The sequence below is a fragment of the Rhinatrema bivittatum genome, chromosome 3 (assembly GCF_901001135.1).
Source record: "Rhinatrema bivittatum chromosome 3, aRhiBiv1.1, whole genome shotgun sequence".
Lineage (NCBI taxonomy): Eukaryota > Metazoa > Chordata > Amphibia > Gymnophiona > Rhinatrematidae > Rhinatrema > Rhinatrema bivittatum.
Window position 1 is genome coordinate 143,554,437 of NC_042617.1, and position 23,448 is coordinate 143,577,884.

At 41.2% G+C, this 23,448-nt stretch overlaps 1 protein-coding gene across 1 annotated transcript in view; it reads right to left on the bottom strand.

Annotated features, from left to right (window-relative positions):
- SLC24A3 (solute carrier family 24 member 3) overlaps positions 1 to 23,448 on the bottom strand; it is a 936,948-nt gene that overhangs the window by 338,734 nt on the left and 574,766 nt on the right. The window contains exon 4 of the mRNA XM_029593773.1: positions 10,375 to 10,449. Coding sequence (XP_029449633.1) covers positions 10,375 to 10,449 — 75 coding nt within the window. The remainder of the gene's footprint in view (positions 1 to 10,374; positions 10,450 to 23,448) is intronic.

Consider the following 23,448-nt stretch of genomic DNA (forward strand, 5'->3'; position numbering starts at 1 on the left):
AAAGATAAGTAAAAAGTCATGGGATAGGTGGCGATGTCCTTTCATTTATTACAAACTGGTTTAAAAGACAGGAAACAGAGAGTAGGATTAAATAGATGATTTTCTCAGTGGAGGGGGTGGGCAGTGGAGTGCCTCAGAGATCTGTACTGGGACCCGTGCTTTTCAATATATTTATAAATGATGAGTGAGGTAATCAAATTTGCAGATGATACAAAATTATTCAGAGTAGTTAAATCACAAGCAGATTGTGATAAATTGCAAGAAGGCCTTGTGAGACTGGAAAATTGGGCATCCAAATGGCAGATGAAATTTAATGTGGATAAGTGCAAGGTGATGCATATAGGGAAAAATAACTCATGCTATAGTAACATGATCTTAGGTACCATATTAGGAGCTACCACCCAGGAAAGAGATCTAGGTGTCATAGTGGATAATAGATTAAAATCGTCAACTCAGTGTGCTGAAGTAGTCAAAAAAAGCAAACAATGTTTAGAATTATTGGGAAGGGAATGGTGAATAAAACGGAAAATGTCATAATGCCTCTATATCGCTCCATGGTGAGACCACACCTTGAATACTGTGTACAATTCTGATCGCCACATTTCAAAAAAGATATAGATGCGATGGAGAAGGTACAGAGAAAGGCAACCAAAATGATAAAGGGGATGGAACATCTCCCCTATGAGGAAAGACTAAAGAGGTTAGGGCTGTTCTGCTTGGAGAAGAGATCCAGAGAGGTCTAGAACAGGTAAATGTGAATTAGTTATTTACTCTTTCAGATAATAGAAGGACTAGGAGGCACTCCATGAAGTTAGCATGTAGCACATTTAAAACTAATGGCAGAAGATTCTTTCTCACTCAATGCACAATTAAACTCTGGAATTTACTGCCAGGGGATGTGGTTAGTGCAGTTAGTGTAGCTGGATTTAAAAAAGGTTTGGATAGTTACCTGCTATTAATCAATTTGACTTAGAAAATAGCCACTGCTATTACTAACATCGGTAGCATGGGATATATTAGTTTTTGGGTACTTGCCGGGTTCTTGTAGCCTGGATTGCCCACTGTTGGAATCAGGATGCTGGGATTGATGGACCCTTGGTCTAACCCAGTACGGCAATGTATGTTCTTAAGATAAAAATCCTGTGGGAATCAAAAGGCACTATGGAATCCTTATGGAGAGAAATTCCAAGTAAGATGGATAAGAATAAGGGTGTGTAGTATCAGCCAACAGGTCAAAATGAAGAAACAGAATGTGAAATGCCACATGAAATTACAAAAGCAAATAAATGTGGCAACACAATAATAATGGGATATTTCAATGATCCTGGTATTGATTGGGTCAATATCTCATCAGGGCATACTAGAGAGGCTGATTCTAGAAGCCAAAAATAACTGCTTCATGGAGGAGCTAGACCTAGAACCAATGAGAGGGGCAGCTACTTTAAATCTAGCTCTCAATGGAACGCATGACCTGGTATGAGGGATTGCTGTGGTGGAGTTGCTAAGCAATAGAGATCATAATGCAATCAAATCTGACATAATCACTAGAGGAAGGACATTAGGTAAAAGTACTTTAGCAGCATATAACTTTAAAAAGGGAAGCTATGATAGAATGAGGAATTAGTTAGAAAACAAACTAGAAGAAGTGGTTGCAAGGGTTAAAAGTTTGCATAGCACATGGACATTGTTTAAAAAACAGTAGTTAGACAGGACAAGAGAGACTTTGAGAAAAAAGCTTGCCAGTGAGGCAAAAACTAATATAAACATTTTCAAGTACATTCAAAGCAAAAAGCATGTTAAGAAGTCAGTTGGGGGCTAGATGAGAGAGGAGCAAAAGGGATGCACAGGGAGGACAAAGAAATAGCAGAAAAACTGAATGAATTCTTTGTCTTGGTCTTTTTGGAGGAGGATGTTGGGAACATAACCACACCTGAAACATTCTTTAATGGTGGATATGCTGAGCAACAAAACAAATATCGATGACAATGGAGAATGTAATACATCAGATGGACAAACTAGAGTAACAAATCACCAGGACCAGATGGCATTCATTCAGAGCTCTAAAACAACTAAATATGAAATTGCTAACTTGTTACTAGTAATCTCTAACTGATCATTTAAAACAGCCATACCACCTGTGGTCAATGTATTGCTGATTTTTAAAAAGGATTTCTGAGGTGATCTGGGATACTATAGACCAATGAGCCTGAAGTCAGTGCCAGGCAAAATGGTAGAAGCCATTCTGAAAAAAAAAAATCACTGGCCATATAGATATGGCTTAATGGAGAAAAATCAACATTGTTTTAGCAAGGGGAACATAAGAACATGCCATACTGGGTCAGACCAAGGGTTCATCAAGCCCAGCATCCTGTTTCCAACAGTGGCCAATCCAGGCCATAAGAACCTGGCAAGTACCCAAAAACTAAGTCTATTCCATGATACCGTTGCTAGTAATAGCAGTGGCTATTTTCTAAGTCAACTTAATTAATAGCAGGTAATGGACTTCTCCAAGAACTTATCCAATCCTTTTTTAAACACAGCTAAACTAACTGCACTAACCACATCCTCTGGCAACAAATTCCAGAGTTTAATTGTGCGTTGAGTAAAAAAGAACTTTCTCCAATTAGTTTTAAATGTGCCACGTGCTAACTTCATGAAGTGCCCCCTAGTCTTTCTATTATCCGAAAGAGTAAATAACCGATTCACATCTACCCATTCTAGACCTCTCATGATTTTAAATACCTCATATCTCCCCTCAGCCGTCTCTTCTCCAAGCTGACTTACCAATCTTCTAGAATTCGTTGAAGGTATAAACAAACATGTAGATAAATGTGAGATGATTGATATAGTATCTATTTTTTTTGTTTTATTTGTGCTTTATATTGCTAATAAGTATGTTTTGATATAACCTACCTCAAACTTTGAAGGGTGTAGGATATAAATTTTGCTAAATAAACAAACAAGTAAAATACACTGGGGTAAATATTCAGCTGCTAAGTGACTAGTTAAGTTAGCTGGATACCCATATCTGGTTAACTTAACTGGGATTCCTGTGGCACAGTCACACTGCTGAATATTTATTTATTTATTTATTTAAAGTCTCTTTTATACCGACATCCGTTCACACATCGCATCGGTTTACAATTAAACAGGAACAGTTGGGCAGAGCCCTTACATATAACATAGAAATACAAGTTAACTTTTGGGCAGGGCCATTACATGTAACTGAGAACAATGGGGCTAAAACAGGGATAGGGGATAGAACTGACTATGCCGGGCAAAGTCTATAAAATCAATAAATAGATATAGCAAATCACTATATACGTATAATCAAAACTATATACATAGCTATGAACATTAATAGCAGAGTCAAAGTACGAAATCGATGGGCGTAAGGCGACTTCTGAGAAATAGATTCTTAGCCATATATGCCAGGATAAGTCACAGTTTGCCGGATATGTGGTATCTGGCTAACTTTAGACCTGCCCTATGGCACGCCTAGAGTTTGCCGGTTAAATTAATCGGCTAGCTGCTCCCCAGAATGCCTACCACCCACCCCAGGAATGTCCTCAACTTACCTGGCTAAATTCTAGCCAGATAGAATTTAGCTAGGTAAGCATTTAAAAAAAAAAAAAAAGTGGCTAAGGCATTGAAATGGATAATTTTTCCATTATCCATCTAAATGGCTTTTGAAAATGTACCCCATTGTGTATTTGGATTTTCAGAAGGCATTTGACACTTAGACTCCTTAGAAAATTACAGAGTTATGGGATAGGAGGCAGTGCTCTATTGGGGACTGGTAATTGGCTAAAAAACCAGAAACAGAGGGAAGACTAAATGGTCAGTTTTCCAAATGGAGAAAGGTCGTTAGTGGAGTACCATCAAGATTAGTACTGGGACCTATGCTGTTGAACATATTCATAAATGATCTGGAAAAGGGAATGATGCGCGAGGTGATCAAATTTGTTAAAACAAACTGCAGAAGGACCTTGTGAGACCAGTACACTGGACAACTGAATGACAGATGAAATGTAATATAGAAACATGCAAAATGGTGCCTCCTCTCCAACTTAAACCTAGTATTAAACTCCTCCAAGACCGAACTACTGCTCATTTCCCCTGAGAACAGTAACTTCATCTCTAATCATCCAGCTATCCCTCCAACCACACAAGTATTAGGAGTCACTACCCTGGAAAAGGATTTTGGAGACCTTGTCGACATTGGACAATATATTGAAATCATCAGCTCAGTGAGTGGTGGCAATCAAGAAAACAAATAGAATATTAGGAATGATCTAAAAAGGAATGGAGAATAAAAAGGAAAAAATATCTTATTGCCTCTTTATTGAGCCATGGTGTGACTGCAGCTTGAGTACTATGTGCAGTTTTGGTTGCTCCATCTTGAGAAAGCAGAACTAGAAAAGGTGCAAAGGAGGGTGACAAAAATGATAAAATGAATGGAACATATCTCCTATCAAGAGAGGCTATGCAAGCTAGGGCTCTTCAGTTTGGAAAAGAGTTGGCTAAGAGGGGACTTTATAGAAATGTATAAAATCATGAGTCAGGTGGAATGGGTAAATAAAGAACAGTTATCTACCTTTTCAACTAATACTAAAAACACGGGGACACTTCGTGAAATTAGCAATCAGCAGATTCAAAAGAGATCATAGAAAGTACTTTTTCTCAAGCTGTGGAAATTGTTGCCAGAAGACATGACCAAGGTGACTTAGCATAGCAGGGTTTGAAGGTTGTTTGGACAAGTTCTTGGAGTAAAAGTCCATAATATATTATTAGCCAGATAAACTAAAGAAATCTATTGCTAACCCTGGGAGTGGGTAATAGGAATTAGATCTACTTTATGGGATCTGCCAAGTACTTGGGACTTGGATTGGCCATTGTCAGAGACAGGATGCTAGGCTCAATGAACCTTGGTCTGACTTCGCATAGCAATCCTTGGGGTAGATTTTCAAAGGGTGTACACGCGTACGATACGCGCATACCCTCCGAAAACCTACCCCAAACCCCCCTGCACGCGCCGAGCCTATTTTGCATAGGCTCGGCAGTGCGTGCCTATAGCCTCATTGTTCTCAGTTACATGTAAGGGCCCTGCCCAAAAGTTAACTTGTATTTCTATGTTATATGTAAGGGCTCCGCCCAACTGTTCCTGTTTAATTGTAAACCGATGCGATGTGTGAACGGACGTCGGTATAAAAGAGACTTTAAATAAATAAATAAATAAATAAATAAATAAAAGTAGTAATACCAAGGACTCAAACAACAAGAACCCTACCTGTGAAAAACCACAGGTAAATGTTACACTGGACCCAGAATACCAATACATCACCTATTGGTGAAACAAAAAAACCTGATTCCTACACTAGTAGAATCTCTCCCCTTGGTCACACAAAAAGAGAAGACAGACCCTCACCAAATACAGAATAAAGGATCACAAATTAGAATCAGCAATATGCAGACAAAAACTGAAATGGAAACCCCAAGAAGCCAGAATCTGTGTAAAAATGGAAAAACAGTAACACCTTTCCTCATAAAACAAATAAAATCAAGAAACATAAAGCAGCAATTATAATAGTAAAATCATATTAATAAAATAATATTTTAAAACTACTGACAAAGAATAAATTAAAATCATATACATTTTTTTAAAATTTCCCAGGCACCATAAAATATTTCAAAACAGCACATATATCAAATAACACCCAATAATTAAAACTAATAAGGATTTTTTAAAAAGCCCCTGCTGTCCATACTTGGGAAATTTTGATTTCCAGTAACCCTTACATTGTTGAGGATTAAGGGAGCATACAAACTTTATCCTCTGTCTCTCACACATACTCACAGGAGATTGGAAGTCCCGGATCTCACAAAAAAACATAAATTCTCTCTCTACTCTATATAAAATCGTGACAAATCTTCAGAATTTCCCTGCAACTAAGTCAGCCTGATACTGAATATATTCAGATACAATTCTAAATACTGTGCTTCTAGCTATAAATGAAACAAAAGGTCAGGAAATACTTGAAACTCATACTTTTCCCTCACTACAAAATAACAAACCACTGCTTTCTTGGCACTGCTATATAATTACTATTCTACAGGCTATGGCTATGAGGAACTCTCCCATCTATCTGCAACTGCTCTTTCCTTTGAGATAGCAGCCATGTGGCTGGGGTAGGAACCTCACCTTATTGCTATGTCCTTCTGTCCTTTTCCTCGTTCTGCCTGTACACAAAAGACATTTCTTTTATACCTAATTTAAAAAGTTCATTAGCAATTGATCCCCTGCTCCTCATTGGCTGTGGTCCAGGATTATACCCCAAGTTCTGATTCCAAGAAATGCCATATGTCCATTCAACTCAAAATTTTCCTTCTGCGGAAAAATAAATTTAGGGGTAGATTTTTAAAAACTGCGCGATCGCGTACTTTTGTTTGCGCAGCAGGCGCAAACAAAAGTACGCTGGGTTTTATAAGATACGCGCGTAGCCGCGCGTATCTTCTAAAATCCTGGATCGGCGCGCGCAAGGCTGCCGATTTTGGGCAGCCGGCGCGCGCCGAGCCGCGCAGCCTGCCTCCGTTCCCTCCGAGGCCGCTCCGAAATCGGAGCGACCTCGGAGGGAACTCTCTTTCGCCCTCCCCTCACCTTCCCCTCCCTTCCTCTACCTAACCCACCCCCCCAGCCCTATCTAACCCCCCCCACCTTTATCCATGGATTTACGCCTCCCAGAGGGAGATGTAAATCCACGCGTGCCAGCGGGCTGCTGGCGCACTGAGACCCGACCCGGGGGCGGTTCCGGAGGGCGCGGCCACGCCCCCGGAACGCCCCGGCCCTAAACCACGCCCCCAGGCCCGCCCCCGAAACGCCGCGCCCCACCCCAAAATGCCGCGTCATTCGGCCCCGCCCCAGACACACCCCCGACACGCCCCCTTCCAAAAACCCCGGGACCTACGCGCATCCCGGGGTTCTGCGCGTGCCGGCAGCCTATGGAAAATAGGCGCGCCGGCGCGCAAGGCCCTGCTCGCATAAATCCGGGCGGATTTACGCGAGCAGGGCTTTTAAAATCCGCCCATTAATCCTAGCAATTGTAGCCAGGTCCACTTGGTGTCACTGCAGTTCAGGGGATAATACCATTGGCTTCCAGCCATGGCACACCCCCAACTGACCCCTTGTAGCGGAGCCAGAGGGTAGTTTAAAATTTGCATAGGTGATAAGGACTTCTGTAGGCTTCAAAAGAGAATTTGCATTGGTCGCTCTCTATCTTGACCAACAAAGGTACTGCTAAGTAATTCACAGGTCACCATTTGCCTTTACGGTTCTCCCCTTTGCTAATCAGAGCACGAACAATATCTTAAGCTTCTGGCTTTCAATTATACATGGGGATTGGAGAAGACTGGGAGCTGCTGCGTCCCCCCCTCACTTAGCCGGGAGCCCTGAGGCATTGCCCCCCCCCCCCCCCCCGCCCTTGGTATACTACTGCAACCAACATTTAACTAATTTTGTGAACTTCAAATAAGATTCTTCAGTATGAATTTCAAAACGATCTTTGATCTATAAATAGGGGGCAAAATTATATGAAAGCTGTCTTGTAGGCATGCTCTAATCATACCTGAGAAGGTAGTGGAATCTGAAGCAAATCCTTCAGAGAACAAAGTGCCTCTGTCGGTTTATAAGCCGACAGTATTTCTTGGAGGTATAATGAGCCCACCTGTCTTAACTCCTTACAGATGAACTGAAGAATTTTTTAACTTCATCCTTAGCTCCACTGGGAGCTAATGTAGTTCTTGCAGAAGTGGTAAAACATAAGAATCTTAGAAGCAGTATTTTGTAGTAGCTGTAATCGACACAATAGTCTTTGGGGTAAGCCATGATATAAGGAGTCGAGCCTTCTGGTCACTATAGCATGAATCACAACAGTTAGGGGTAAATTCTAAAAGGTGTGTGTGTGCGTCCATGTGCGTGCACTACCCGGCGCGGGCACATGGACACGCCTATTTTATAACATGCACGTGCTGGCATGCGCACGTTATAAAATCCAGAGCCCAAGCGCACATGAGCCCCGGATTTTATAATCCGCGTGCGCATGTGGGGGCGGCGCATGCAAGGGGGGGAGGACTTAGGAAATTCCTGCACCGTGACGCATCCCGGCCTTCCCTGGTTCCCTCTCCCACCCACCTCACCTTCCCTATCCTTCCCCTCTCCTCCCCACCCCCCCAAACCCACGTTTTGGTTTCTTTTTACCTTCAGCTCCCGAGCTGAAGTAAGTTGCGCACGCCAGGCCTTTGGGACAGTGAACAATGGCGCTGTCCTGTCCCGCCCAGAACACGCCCCCCCCCCCCCCCCAGCCTGCCCTTTTCAAGGAGCCCAGCATTTACGCGCATACTGTGGATATAAGCACGCAGCTGTGCCCCTTCTAAAAAGGGCATGGCGCACACAAGGCCTGGCCACACCTGTAACCCCCAGATTTTATGCGCGCGGGGATTTAAAATTCTCCCCTTAATGCCTTCTTCACAAGAAAAGACGGAACTGTTTGATTTTATGTAGCTTGAGGCATCGTGTTACTAATTTAGATGTACAACTGTTAACAATTTTAGTTAGAATCATTATTGCAAATAATTCAATGTTATTTTGAAAAGACATTTAATAAAACATTTATATTCTGTCTTTTAAGGAAAAGCTATTTAAAAGCATATTACCACATATACTTCAAAAGAAACTGCATCCAATCAAAAAACATTCTTCTTGCAAACAATCCTGTTGGCTTAGGGATTCTAAGAATCAATCATTTCAATTTCTTTACATGCCAAGTTGCCATGTTTTCCCCTATATTGATTGTGATTCTTTAAGTAGTTTGTCCTTGGGTTTAAAAAAGGTTTGGATAAATTCCTAGAGGAAAAATCCATAAACTACTATTAATTACTAAGCAATAGTAGCTCGTGATTTATTTAATGTTTGGGTAATTGCTAGGTACTTGTAGCCTGGATTGGCCACTGTTGGAAACAGGATACTGGCCTTGATGGATCCTTGGTCTGACCCAGTATGGCAACTTCTTATGTTCTTTTGTTCTTATGAGCTTCCTGAGCTACCAATGATTTGAATGGGTCAGGACAATTTTTAAGCGCTCTGGTTTTATCCTGGTTTAGCAAATTAATAAAAAAATGTCTGGGAACTTGTTATAGGATGAAAGATATGAAGAAATATCTCATGAACATTCCTTGCAGAAATCCGGAAAACCAGATTCGTTTGTAGCATTCAAGGACCACATTTGCTATCTTTGTCCTATGCAGAAGGTAAGAGCACATCCAGGAAAGTTAACTAGCAATTTTCTAGTGGCTGTCATATCAAATAACTATGGACTACAATGCTATTATTCCCTCCTAAGAGCACTATACGTTTCAGCTATATATCTTTGAGTCAGCCAAGTTAAAGTTATGCTTTACAAATGAATATATGGGAAGCCTATTGTTGGAATCTTTTCATTGGCTATAAGACTGCATCACTGCTGAATCGATACTTTAAGGAATGCTGGCAAAACGTATAAACTAGGTACTTACTTCACAAATCTTTTCCAAGGAAGGGACAAAGAAGTTCTTAATTTTGTTTTATATATATATTTTTTTCATTTTATGTATGTTCTTATGTTAACTGCCTTAAACACAGACTGGCGGTATATACATTTTTTTTTTAAAGATAAATAAATAAAAAGGTGATGAACCTATTGAATAAAGAGCGCTAAAGAAAACAAAATCCAAAGAAAAATAACAGAATTGGTATATAAACTTTCATATGTAAGGAGCATTCATACATTTATGCCTGCTATAGCATACAACTTGTCCAGTTTTTATAATCATTGTTCCCCACTCGAACTAGTTGTCCAATGAGCGATGATTACAAAAACAGTGAAGGTTGTATGCCATGTTAGCTGAAATATACGTTTTATCCTGGTTTAGCAAATTAATAAAAAAATGTCTGGGAACTTGTTATAGGATGAAAGATATGAAGAAATATCTCATGAACATTCCTTGCAGAAATCCGGAAAACCAGATTCGTTTGTAGCATTCAAGGACCACATTTGCTATCTTTGTCCTATGCAGAAGGTAAGAGCACATCCAGGAAAGTTAACTAGCAATTTTCTAGTGGCTGTCATATCAAATAACTATGGACTACAATGCTATTATTCCCTCCTAAGAGCACTATACGTTTCAGCTATATATCTTTGAGTCAGCCAAGTTAAAGTTATGCTTTACAAATGAATATATGGGAAGCCTATTGTTGGAATCTTTTCATTGGCTATAAGACTGCATCACTGCTGAATCGATACTTTAAGGAATGCTGGCAAAACGTATAAACTAGGTACTTACTTCACAAATCTTTTCCAAGGAAGGGACAAAGAAGTCATCACAGACGATAGCCAAAGCATAAAACATGTACATAGCCTGTAAGAGAAAACATAAGAGCTGTTGAGAATTGCCAAGCTATATACTGTAAAGAGTTAATTTGATCATCTCAAATCTTGAAAGTTTGATTTCTGCATCTGATTTTGTATGTACGACATAACAGTTATCCAAAATTACAAGGCAGTATTGTTATAGTTCAACTGTAAATCTCTCTATTGTGACAGGATATCATAGTGTTATATTTATATTTGTCTATGTACATCATATATGGTTTTGTTAATGGAAGTGCAATATATCAAATAAATAAATAATACTAACATCATGACAAAAGAAAACAGCTATTCTATACATCAACATATCTTATTCTTCATTTGTAAACAGAGCTGGGACTGTCATGATTCAGTGATCTGTAACTTCACAAATCATTTTCTCATCCTGGTGGAACCATATCACATTGAAGTCTGTAAGGCAGGGCTCTCTGTTTAAAGTACATTATTAACTACTGGCGTTTCTTTAGTTATACTTTTCAACCTCCATTACGCCATGTGTCAGGAACTGAATGTTTCTCAAGTTCGATACTGCATTGCTAACAATGGCAGAAAATATGTGGCAAAGATTTACATGCATCTGAAACAACCTGTGAGAGTGTCAGGTGCTGTAATTAAGAAGAGAATATGGAAGAAATACAAAGAGCATTAGATCAATCACCAGTACAGATTTTTTATCCTGTTTTAGATCCACCCATCAGTTTCCTCTTAATGAACTTGTACTGTTCTTAATTTTGTTTTATATATATATTTTTTTCATTTTATGTATGTTCTTATGTTAACTGCCTTAAACACAGACTGGCGGTATATACATTTTTTTTTTAAAGATAAATAAATAAAAAGGTGATGAACCTATTGAATAAAGAGCGCTAAAGAAAACAAAATCCAAAGAAAAATAACAGAATTGGTATATAAACTTTCATATGTAAGGAGCATTCATACATTTATGCCTGCTATAGCATACAACTTGTCCAGTTTTTATAATCATTGTTCCCCACTCGAACTAGTTGTCCAATGAGCGATGATTACAAAAACAGTGAAGGTTGTATGCCATGTTAGCTGAAATATATGTAACTTTAAAGACCCCAGGAGCCATACCTCAAACAGTCTCTTTCAGTTTAAATCTCCCCGTGATTTTAAATTATCTGCGAGTCCAAGATTCCCTGGGGGTGGGGGAGGAGGGGAAGAATTCTCTTCTAGACCCTATGCATAGCTTTAAGTCAAATCCCATTTTAAAGCCAATTGTAAGTAGAACTAGTGATCACAGCAGCAATAATCACGCTGGAAGCACTGGATGGTTTCCAACATAACTTCACCGATGGATGCTGAAACTGATGGAAGTTCTTTCCAGAGTTGTTTCAGTATTTGATAATACAAATTAAAGTCTTTAAGCAGATCTGTGACATCCAATGAATACATTTAAAGTCTCTTCCATCCAATCAATCTGGGCAATTTGCAAGCTCCCTCCAAATTGATAGGGGATAGTTCTTATTGTCCAATTCAAAATCCATGCAGAAAAAAAAAATTCCAATCACTTCTACCTCTCCTGGCGTTCTCCTTTCATCGCTTTATTCACAGTACTTGGTGAGTATCTTAATATACCTCTTCTTCTTGAATCTCCTTAAGATGATGGTGAACCTAGTGCTAGGCCCAGGCAGCCCTATCTCTCTCCCTTTCACTCCTTCCTGCAGGAGTCCTCTTCAGAAATCCTTACAGTTCACCTCTGTTCCCTGGCTGAGAAACACCATGCCTTTAGCTGCTTTACACTGAGCCTCTGGTTGAGTAACTCCATGCTTGTGACAAAAATAAGAGACTCAAAGACGGAAATCAAAACCCTAGATGAGGAGGGTGGAAAAAGCCCTACCTTGGGAAACATAAAAGATGATCTGGGTTCCAGACATGGTTTGCACTGTTCCTGACACAGTCCTTCAAAAAAAGGCAAAAGCTCTCTGTCGTTTCCTTTCAGGTCTCAGTCCAGAGACTCCTGAGGCCTTCTTTATTACAAACAAACAAAAGCCAGGGAACAGCCATGGACAAGCTGTCCCTGGAAGGGCAATAAATTCCACACTCTAAGATGGTAGCAAAGGGGTTATATACTCAAAGGGCCAGATCTTAAAAAGCATTTCCTTGCTTAAAATTGAGTTATACACAATTAAATGCACTTTATCAGTGTAAATGGGCTTTTGAAAATTGCTACAATATATGCCATTGAATTGTTCACAGGATATTCATGTGTTAGTGCACTTTATACGTGTAAATGGCTTTTTTAAAATTGCTGTGATAGTACGTTACATTAACACGTGCATCTCCTTTTAAAACTACCTCCTAAGAACAAAGCATTCTCAACTCCACATGAGGGAGCTATACACCCACATGAACTACTTCTCCGTTTCCTCCCCATATTAGTGGAATATTCCTTCTGATAAAATTCTGCTTCTAATCGAGATCTGGGAGGGTTTCTACATATATAAGAATGTTCCTTATGTGTGAAAGTTTTGCTTTTTTAAAATTAATTCATCAGCTTAGTATTATCCATCACAACAGCAATATATTCAAACTGTGTGCAGAAATGTAAAGTCATCAGGTACTTTTTAGCTGCATAATATGATGTGGGGAATAGTCTCAGGGTGTCAATGGGGCTGATTTCTACAGTTAGAGGTGCAATTTCGAGATATGGGTCTTTAGGACTTTAAGGAGGTGGAGTGCCTTCTGTACATCAGTGGGTTTTCTATTGCCAGAATCTTCCCCACTCATAAGTCTTAAAATCTCTCACAGTAAGGGAAAGGGTTCTTATCCCTAGCATGTAGCTAATCCTTAGCATCATGAGTTTAGCCCCAGTCTCAATCAATAAGTAAGGCTCTATGCAAAAGACTGAATTCTAATAGTTCTAGCTTAACTGTGTTTTGGACATCCATGTGGGGGATTTACCCCCTTTTAAACTCAAAACAAAACCTGGAACTGGACTTTTATCTCCTTGTGGCAACTCTTGTAATGCCTTGTACCATTCCAGTCCTTAATAATGACTGCAAAATAAAACACAATTCAAGTTCCTAACTATTTTTACTCATTAACAGCTAACATTCAAGCATAGTAGTAGTAACAGTTTGAAACAAGGAAGAATGTAGCAAGGCTTAAGGCAGCTCAACCTCTAAGTTTCCAAGGAGATTCCAGCATAAGGAGAAATGTACAACTCATAGGGGGTCATTTATCAAAATGCGAAAACGTGTTTAACGCATGCGATAGCACCTTATCGTATGGTGTGATGCAAATTCAGAAAATAGGAGGTGTTAGGGGCGGAGAGTGGGCTGGGTTAGCCTGTCTGCGAAGAGCTATCGCATAGCTGTAACACTGATTTTAACTACACCTCTTTGAATTGCGTTAGGCTGTGTGATAGCTGCCGTGAGCATGTGATAAGGTTTTATCATCTTTTGCGATGTCTCCCATAACATCGCCCCTCTCAAACTCAGTAATCAATTCCGTCCACACACTTCAGACAGACCTGTCAGAAGAGCGTATAAAGGCTCCCTGTTTGCCCCTCCTGCCAAATCCTCTCTAAGTAAGTGGGCACTATCAATGGCAGGGCCCACTCTATGGAACACTCTGCCAACAGAGCTACGTCAAGAATTTTGCCACCAAACCTTTAAGAAATATCTAAAAACATGGCTCTTCAGTCAAGCTTTCCCGGAAACCCAAGCCCACTCTGACGCCGTTCGAAGGACATGGACTAAAGCCTGATGATAAACTGAGCACGCTGCACTCTCTACCCAGCCCTCCCAGGCCTCATCGGGGTTCTTCTTCCCTAGCTACTGCTGCCCGCTCTTTCCTTCTTACCCCCCCAGCCCTTCCTCCCTCCCTTCATTCCTCATATATTCCCTCCTTCTCCCTTGAATCTAAGCATCACGTCTAATGTATTATATACTATTATTCTGTATCAAATTCTTACAATTTATTCCGCATTAAGCTTCTTATGTTTTGCAATTGTTCCTTTGTTTCTCCATACGTTTCGTATGTTCTTACACTCTAATATTTAATGATCAGTGTTTAATGCTGTAATGATTAATGTTTCTCCAACGTTTTGAATGTGCTTCTATTCTTACTGTTTAAGGTTTTATGTAACACCCTCCGGCGGCAGTTCTGTTTTACTGTAAACCGGTGTGATCTGTATATTTTACAGGAATGCCGGTATATAAGAATGCAAAATAAATAAATAAGGCCTATTTGAGGAGAATTGAAGAGCCTGGGGCCGGGAAGAGAAAAAGAGAGAGAGAGAGAGACTGGCTATGATGTCATCCCCAGAGGTAGGTATTTGTATCCCTATGGTAGGCCCACCTAGTAACTCGAGGTGGGGTTTAGGTATGAGTGTAGGGGGTTAGGGGGCCACTTTGCCATTCTACGTGACACCTACGAACAGAACAGTGGTCTCTTGTGAAGATTTTCTGGCCTTCGGAGTGAGGAAACTCACTCCAAGATGAGATTTGGGCAATGTTCTCTCAACCTAGCTTGATAACATCAAGCTAGATGGAGAGAATATTGCCCAATATTGCGCAGGCGTAACTTTTAAAACAAAGGTGGGGGGGGAGGGTTTTAGATAGAGCTGGGGGGTGTGTTAGGTAGGGAAAGGGAGGGGAAGGTGCGGGGGGGAGGGTGGAAGGAAAGTTCCCTCTGAGGGAACGGAGGCAGGCTGCGCGGCTCAGCGGGCGCAGGCTGCCGATTTTGGGTAGCCTTGCACACGCCGACCCCGGATTTTAAAGGATACATGCGGCTACGCGCGTATCTATTAAAATCCGGCGTACTTTTGTTTGCACCTGGTGCGTGAACAAAAGTACGCGTGGGCGTACTTTTATAAAATCTACCCCATTGTGAAATTTTGGGTGTTATTTTTGATTGATCTCCTATCTACACAACATCACACGCGTAACTGTATATGTAGCTAAGGTAGGAAATTTTCAAGGACCTCATTTCTGTACTCAAGACAGAAATGGCTTTCAAAAATTGCCCCCTCCCCTCCATTGGCATAATTTACAACTGTTATACCATGCGATAAGACACCTCTCAGATACATACACCAGAGAAAGGTTTCATCACACACCATTATATTGTCTTCATTTAATTACTGACAATGTTAGTGTTGACTCTGAAATATATTCACAGCAGCATAAATGTCAGCTTGGCAACCACCCTTAATATATAACAACCTAATTAACCAGAGTGTTTGCAGACCTGGTTTACAGCAATACAACAAATGGTATCATCTCCACTTTCATGTGCCAGGTGTTTGCCGCGCCAGAATGGCTTAATTATGCACATCTCCCCTTGATTTAGAAACCTAACTAGTCACAAAAATTTATTGCATCCTTACCAAAAATGATCATATCAATTAGTCTGGAAAAAGAAAGGGCACAACATAAGCTGTTGGTCGCAAATATCCTAAAATACTTTTATCATCAGCACCTAAAAAAACCCCACTATACAACAATGGCTAAGGAATTCTCTTTTCCTTGTTTTATCACTGAAAACTCAAAACAGAATAAATTGTAGCCAACCTCTAGATCTCCAAAGATTAAGTGTTTTTAAAAGTTCAGGGCAACTTATATCTGTCTGCTACTTGTCATTGTCTTCAGTGGATATATTTTTCTACAAGCTGTGTAGAAGAATAGAAGAGAGGTTTGAACTTTAAAAATGTTCTGCCAAGAGCTGCACACTGCGTTGTTGTTAGACAGATAAAGATCTTATCAAGTCTGAATTTAAAGCTATCCATTCCTTTCCCTAGCCAGGAAGGGCATAGTTAACCACGTTAGGCAGGTGGGCATACATCTGTGTCCCTTGCAGAAGAAGGGAAGACGCAGTCTTCTAAGCAACTGATCAAGAGAATCTGAATAGCTTGACTTTTGGGGCACGCAGTCTCCATGACTGCACAGGGCACCATGAGGGAGCACCGCGGTGTTGGTGCCAGTGCTGGCAACCCCTTCCCCCTAAAACCTTCTTTCACCGTGGTGCCTTTCTGCAGTTACATCATTTAGACTGCATATCAAAAAGATCCCTCCCACAGACATATCTGGCATCAGAACAATAAATATTTATAACACATGATCATTTCAGGTGCTGAGTGATTGCATATATATTGTGTTTTCACATGCAATTAAAAATCTATATGGACATCTATTCATCTTTGCAGGTTTCTCTTATATGCCGAAACTGGTATGGTGTTTCGAATATTTCTATATCTGGGACAAAGGAAAAACCATAAGTGCCAGCTTTTTACACCACAACACACATCCTAACACATTCATAAAAATATGCCAAGATATATAGTATCTTGAAACTCAGAGAAGGCAACACTCATGTAATCATTTGAGAAAAGGCTTATTGCTCTCAGCAGAAAAACTCAACCATATCGATGACTGCTCTCATAGCAGAACGTCGGCCCTGACCGCTGTCTTAAAAAGATTTAAAGTGGAGGAACTCGGCTTGAGCCCAGGTGTGGTGATGACAGCAAAATGCTCTCTAATTCTCATGATATTTTGCTACTGACAGAGATGTTTCCTTATCAAAAAATGCAAAAAATATATGAAATTCTTGAGAGGAAGGGCATACTGCATCCAAATCATAAGAAAGAAATGACTGGGTTTTACACACTATTGAAGTGAATGTCATAGGCAAAAAACTTCATTCAAACCCCAGATGGAGAAAAGATATCAGAAAAACTAGAATATTGCAATTTGATGGCTGTATATCTGTCAAATTAAATCCATAATCATGGTATGTTGCTTCTTAATACAATTTTTTTTTCATAAAGTTTAACAGTTAATTTTTTTATCGAGTCCGGAAGGAGACATATTCACTACAAAGATCCAATATTATTCACACTTGTTGAATATGTGTGAAATATTCCTATCCTGCAAGGATGGTTTAATAGCTTCCAACACTGACCACTTGAGCTACCAAAACGTATGTCCAAAATCTAAGCAGTGCTGCACCACAGGTGCTTGGATCTTTGCTGTGTTGATGAAGCTCCTCAATGAGCCTCACTCTGAGTGGTGCATTCCACACACAATAGATTGCATGGACTTTGTAATAAATATATAACATTTTTCATATTGCAGTCTGTATGTTCCCTTCGCCGCATATAGGGAAAAATAACCCTTGCTGTAGTTACACGATGTTAGGTTCCATATTAGGAGCTACCACCCAGGAAAAAGATCTAGGTATCATAGTGGATAATACTTTAAAATTGTCGGCTCAGTGTGCTGCAGCAGTCAAAAAAGCAAACAGAATGTTAGGAATTATTAGGAAGGGAATGGTTAATAAAACGGAAAATGTCATAATGCCTCTATATCGCTCCGTGGTGAGACCGCACCTTGAATACTGTGTACAATTCTGGTTGCCGCATCTAAAAAAGATGTAGTTGCGATGGAGACGGTACAGAGAAGGGCAACCAAAATGATAAAGGGGATGGAACAGCTCCCCTATGAGGAAAGGCTGAAGAGGTTAGGGCTGATCAGCTTGGAGAAGAGATGGCTGAGGGGGGATATGATAGAGGACTTTAAGATCATGAGAGGCCTTGAACGAGTAGATGTGAATCGGTTATTTACACTTTCGAATAATAGAAGGACTAGGGGGCATTCCATGAAGTTAGCAAGTAGCACATTTAAGACTAATCGGAGAAAATTCTTTTTCACTCAACGCACAATAAAGCTCTGGAATTTGTTGCCAGAGGATGTGGTTAGTGCAGTTAGTGTAGCTGGGTTCAAAAAAGGTTTGGATAGGTTCTTGGAGGAGAAGTCCATTAACGGCTATTAATCAAGTTTACTTAGGGAATAGCTGTTGTGGCACCTGGCCGCGGTAGCCCCCGGCCAGGTCCCCCTACCTTTGTTGGTTCGCCGGCACAGGGACCCCCTCGATGTGGCAGACGATGCACGATCCACGGCTCGACTTCCCCAGCATTCCTGCAGGCAGCATCGGGGAGAGCGCGGCAAGCTCCGCCCCTTGAAGGGGCCGTGGCGCGAAAACCAGGCCGGCCCTGGAAGATGACATCATCAGCCAGGGAGATTTAAACCTCTCCCTGGGACCTGGAAGGTGCCTTGCAACAAGGTTCCTGTGGTGTTTGCCTGCGTTTGTCTCTTCGTACGGTCTTCTTCTCCTGGCTTGACTTCGGATTTGTTCTTGGTTTTCGTCTGTCTGCTGCCCGCCCTGACCTTGGTTTGGACCCCGACTCTGCTCCTTGCTGCCGGCCCCGGAGCTCCGGCTGGGCTCCGTCTCTGTTTTTTCACCGCCTGTCTCAGACCCTCGGACCGGCCTGTTCCTTCGTGAATACCCGACACTGGTAGGAACGTCTGTAGTACCCGCTCCTTGGGGGCTCCTGACACACCTAGGCTATCCGCTCCTCGGAAGGACACCTGGCTGTTCTGCGGGACTTTAATTCTAGTAGGACTGTTGCCCATACCACCTTCTGGAGACGAGTTCATCGGGGCTGTTCCTCGGTGGGTTATCATCCTTCGCTCCGGACTAAGGGTCCACAACCATTACAATAGCCACTGCTATTAATTGCATCAGTAACATGGGATCTTCTTAGTGTTTGGGTAATTGCCAGGTTCTTGTGGCCTGGTTTGGCCTCTGTTGGAAACAGGATGCTGGGCTTGATGGACCCTTGGTCTGACCCAGCAAAGCAATTTCTTATGTTCTTATGTTCTTTGCTGCACAATCTGTCCCATGTTAGGATGTTCCCAAGTGGCATCCGTCATTCTAATTCTGCTCATATGTAATTATCACATTTGGTTTGTCCTACATTTAGTTCCCTCCTTGAGCTCTTCAATGGCAGGGTCATTCTCACGACTATGGTCTTGACATTATTACCTTGCATAATTGCCATATGGGGCACAGCTTTGAAAACTTGGATGCATGGATAAAACATTCATAATCAAATCGACAATTTTATTTGCTAAATTTGAATATCTAAGCACACATGTTATTTCATCAGAACAATGACTGGATTTATATTGCAATAAGGAGCTATGATTCAAAATTTTTGCAAGCAAAAAAGCATGCCTTACTGCTTTTCTTGGGTAACCACGGTCATAGAACCTTCATTTAAGATATTGTGAACAGTGAACACTAGGGATGTGAATCGTGTGCCCGATCGTCTTAACGATCAAAATCGTCTGGTAGGAGAAGAAAATCGTGTTTGGCACGATTTTTTAGTAAAAAGATCGGTTTTTCCGATTAGTGCGCATTAACCATTGTTAGTGCGCAGTAACAGAAAATGATACAATTTGACACTTTTCAGGTCAGTTAAGGTCAGTTTAGGAATGAATATGTATTCCTATTTGCTGCCCTCTTATTTATTCATGTTACCAAGGTTCCCACTGACAATATATGGGGGATGGGAAATGGAAACAGTTGGTAGCTTGACAAAAAAAGTAATGTGATCAGTCAATGTGACTAGAACTTGTGCCCTATCCCTGATAAGGGGAGTGTTGTGATCTTCCTGCATGCAGTGCCATATCCCTGATACTGGGAGTGTTGTGATCTTCCTGCACGCAGTGCCCTATCCCTGATACCAGGGGTGTTGTGATCTTCCTGCATGCAGTGCCCTATCCCTGATACCAGGGGTGTTGTGATCTTCCTGCACGCAGTGCCCTATCCCTGATATCAGGGGTGTTGTGATCTTCCTACACTCAGTGCCCTATCCCTGATACCGGCAGTGTTGTGATCTTCCTGCACACAGTGCCCTAACCCTGATACCGGGAGTGTTGTGATCTTCCTGCACGCAGTGCCCTATCCCTGATACCAGGGGTGTTGTGATCTTCCTGCACTCAGTGCCATATCCCTGATACCGGGAGTGTTGTGATCTTCCTGCATACACTAGTGCCCTAACCCTGATACCGGGAGTGTTGTGATCTTCCTGCATGCAGTGCCCTATCCCTGATACCGGGGGTGTTGTGATCTTCCTGCACGCAGTGCCGTATCCCTGAAACCGGGAGTGTTGTGATCTTCCTGCACGCAGTGCCCTATCCCTGCTCAGTGCAGGAAGATCACAACACCCCCGGTATCAGGGATAGGGCACTGCGTGTAGGAAGATCACAACACTCCCGGTATCAGGGTTAGGGCACTGTGTGCAGGAAGATCACAACATTCCCGGTATCAGAGATAGGCACAAGTTCTAGTCACATTGACTGATCACATTACTTTTTTTGTCAAGCTACCAACCGTTTCCATTTCCCATCCCCCCAACCATCACCTCAGTGGGAACCTTGGTAACATCAATAAATAAGAGGGCAGCCAGCCAATAGGAATACATATTCATTCCTAACTGACCTGAAAAGTGTCAATTTGTATCATTTTCTGTTAGTGCGCACTAACAATGGTTAGTGCGCACTAACTCCCGTTAGTGCGCACTAACCAGATTAACGATTTTTTAACGATAAATCGTTAGAATTACTATTGTATCGTGTTCTTTAAAGATTTAAGATGATTTTAAAATTATCGGACGATAATTTTAATCATTGAAAAACGATTCACATCCCTAGTGAACACTATTAAAAAAAAATCAGGAGTTTCAAAACTTAATTTCCTGATCCTAAAAGATTGCCCAACAGGAACATCACACTTAAAAGGTCTCGGATGGAATCTTTCGAAATGCAACTAATTATTATGTTCAACTGGTTTGCAAAATATTGTTATGTTAATAGTAGGACCTTGTTTAATTATCTTAATGTCTAAAAATCAATGATATTCCTATCATATGTCATAGAAAACATAAGTGAATGTCCTGGCCATTGAGCCAATTATAAAAAAAAAGCAATTCTTCAGATCCATGCCAAACAAAGAAAATATCACCTATAAATCGGCTCCTTGGACTCATATTTCCAAATTCCAGGACTGTGTAAATCACCTGTTTTTCAAGCGCTGCCTTACACAAGTTGGCAATGTCAGGTGCCGCTGGAAAGCTCACTGAAGCGCCACTCTTTGGATAAAAACTCTCTGGAAATAAAGTTCTCACCTAGCACTAGTTGGGCTAATGGAATGATGAATTCCACCAGTATTCTCTGAGGATTGTGATCTACACGCAGGCACTTCTTGCACTAAAGTTAAAGCATCCTTTTGAGGGACATTTGTATGTAATGATTCAACATCATGCCAAACAAGTATTGAATCAGTTGATATCATTGAGATCGCATGTAATTTCCTCAGCATGTGAGAGGTGTCTTGAATGTATGACTTGGGAAATTTCACGACAGGGAAAAAATCCAAAAATATCGCCAGCAGTTCGAAAATAGATTCATTTGTGGCTACTGTTGGCCGACACAGAGTTCTAACAAATTATTTATTATTTATTTATTTTATTTATTTATTTAAGGCTTTTTTATACCGGTATTAGTGGTTACATCATACCGGTTTTCATCTATTTGTGTATCTTTGCGACACCATACAGGACTGGAGTCCTGGGATGTGTGTTCATTAGAAATAACTTTTCCTTGGAGGTTAAAAAATCTGCCACTGATACGTTACACAATGTAACAATGGGGTTGGGTCACTTGGAAAAAGTTCATAATATTGGGAATCACTCAGTTGTTGTAGTATTTCATTATTGTAATCCTTCATATTCATGATCAATTTACCACCTCCCTTATGGGCGGGTTTATGTTTTACTATGGCATATGATTGGCAGGAGCGTAGAATGATTGCTGAAGTTGGTGGTGCATCAGAAAATTTGTTGCTGCCATGTGACTAACTCTCTGAGCTGCCTCTACAGCCTGACACCATCAATAAGGCCAGGCCCAAAATGTCTCCTTTGGCATGCTAACATACACAACACTGAGCCGGGCTTTGATGACGAAGTCAGGCTTTGGGAGGTAGTTTAGTGTGTTGGTAGCCTAGAGCAGGAGAGGTGCTTTATGATATCGGTAACTGATGCCAGCAGTTAGGAATGGCTCGGGATGGGACAGGATGAAATGCCCCCTGCCACCCCTGCCAAGGTACCCAAAAGGGATACAGTCTCCAAGAGACAGGCCCGCACCAACTCACCATACAAAAGAAAATTCAAATTCTGGCGTCACCTCAATAACAACCACACAACCACCTTTCATTGCCAGAAACTTTCTGAAGTAACACTTAGGATATTTTGATTTTCAGTCACCCTAAGATTGTTGTGGATTAGTGGAGAGGAGGTGGAGGGGAGCAGGAAACACACAAACTTTCTCCGCTCTCTCTCTCTCATACACACACACACAATTTTTTTTTCTACCCTCTCTTTTTCTTACTCCCCCTCTTTCTCTTCCACGTTCTCATTCTCTCTTCCCTCTCGCTCACTGCCCTCTCTTCTCCCCCAGTCAATCATTTCCTCCCTCCCTTCCAGTCACCTCTTCCTTCTCAATCATTCACCCCTTTCCCTTTGTCACTCACCCCTCCCCTTCCCTCTTAGTCACTCACCCCTCCCTCCCACTCACTCCAACCCTCTCTCAGGAGCACACATATGCTGGCTTACTCTCCTTCACACACACACACACACACACACACACACAATGGATCCCTCTCTCTGAGGCACACACGCACCTTCTCTTCCCTCTCAGTCACTCATCCCCTCCTTGCCACTCACCACCACACAGGGTTTCTTATCACTGGGGAGAGGCCAGTGCTAGCTGTTGTGCTGCCCTGTGCGAACAACTACTGTGTTGGTCCCTCCTCATTCTGCTTTTTTTAATGCTTAATTTGTTTTCTTTTTCTAATCAGGGCCAGAGCAAGCGTATTAGGACCCTAAGGGACTCTTACAGCTTTGTGCCCAGCCTTCTCCCCACCATAGTTCTTTCCACACACAATTTAAAATTATGCATTTATAATAAAAGAATTTATATGAAAAAGGGATACTCAAAGTTCAGTCTTTTGAAGAAAAAATATCATAACAGTATGTATATTATATTTCCATTTACTACTGTGAACCAGAAAACCCTGCATAAACGCTAAAAAGACACTTAGAACACATTTGGTATTAGGA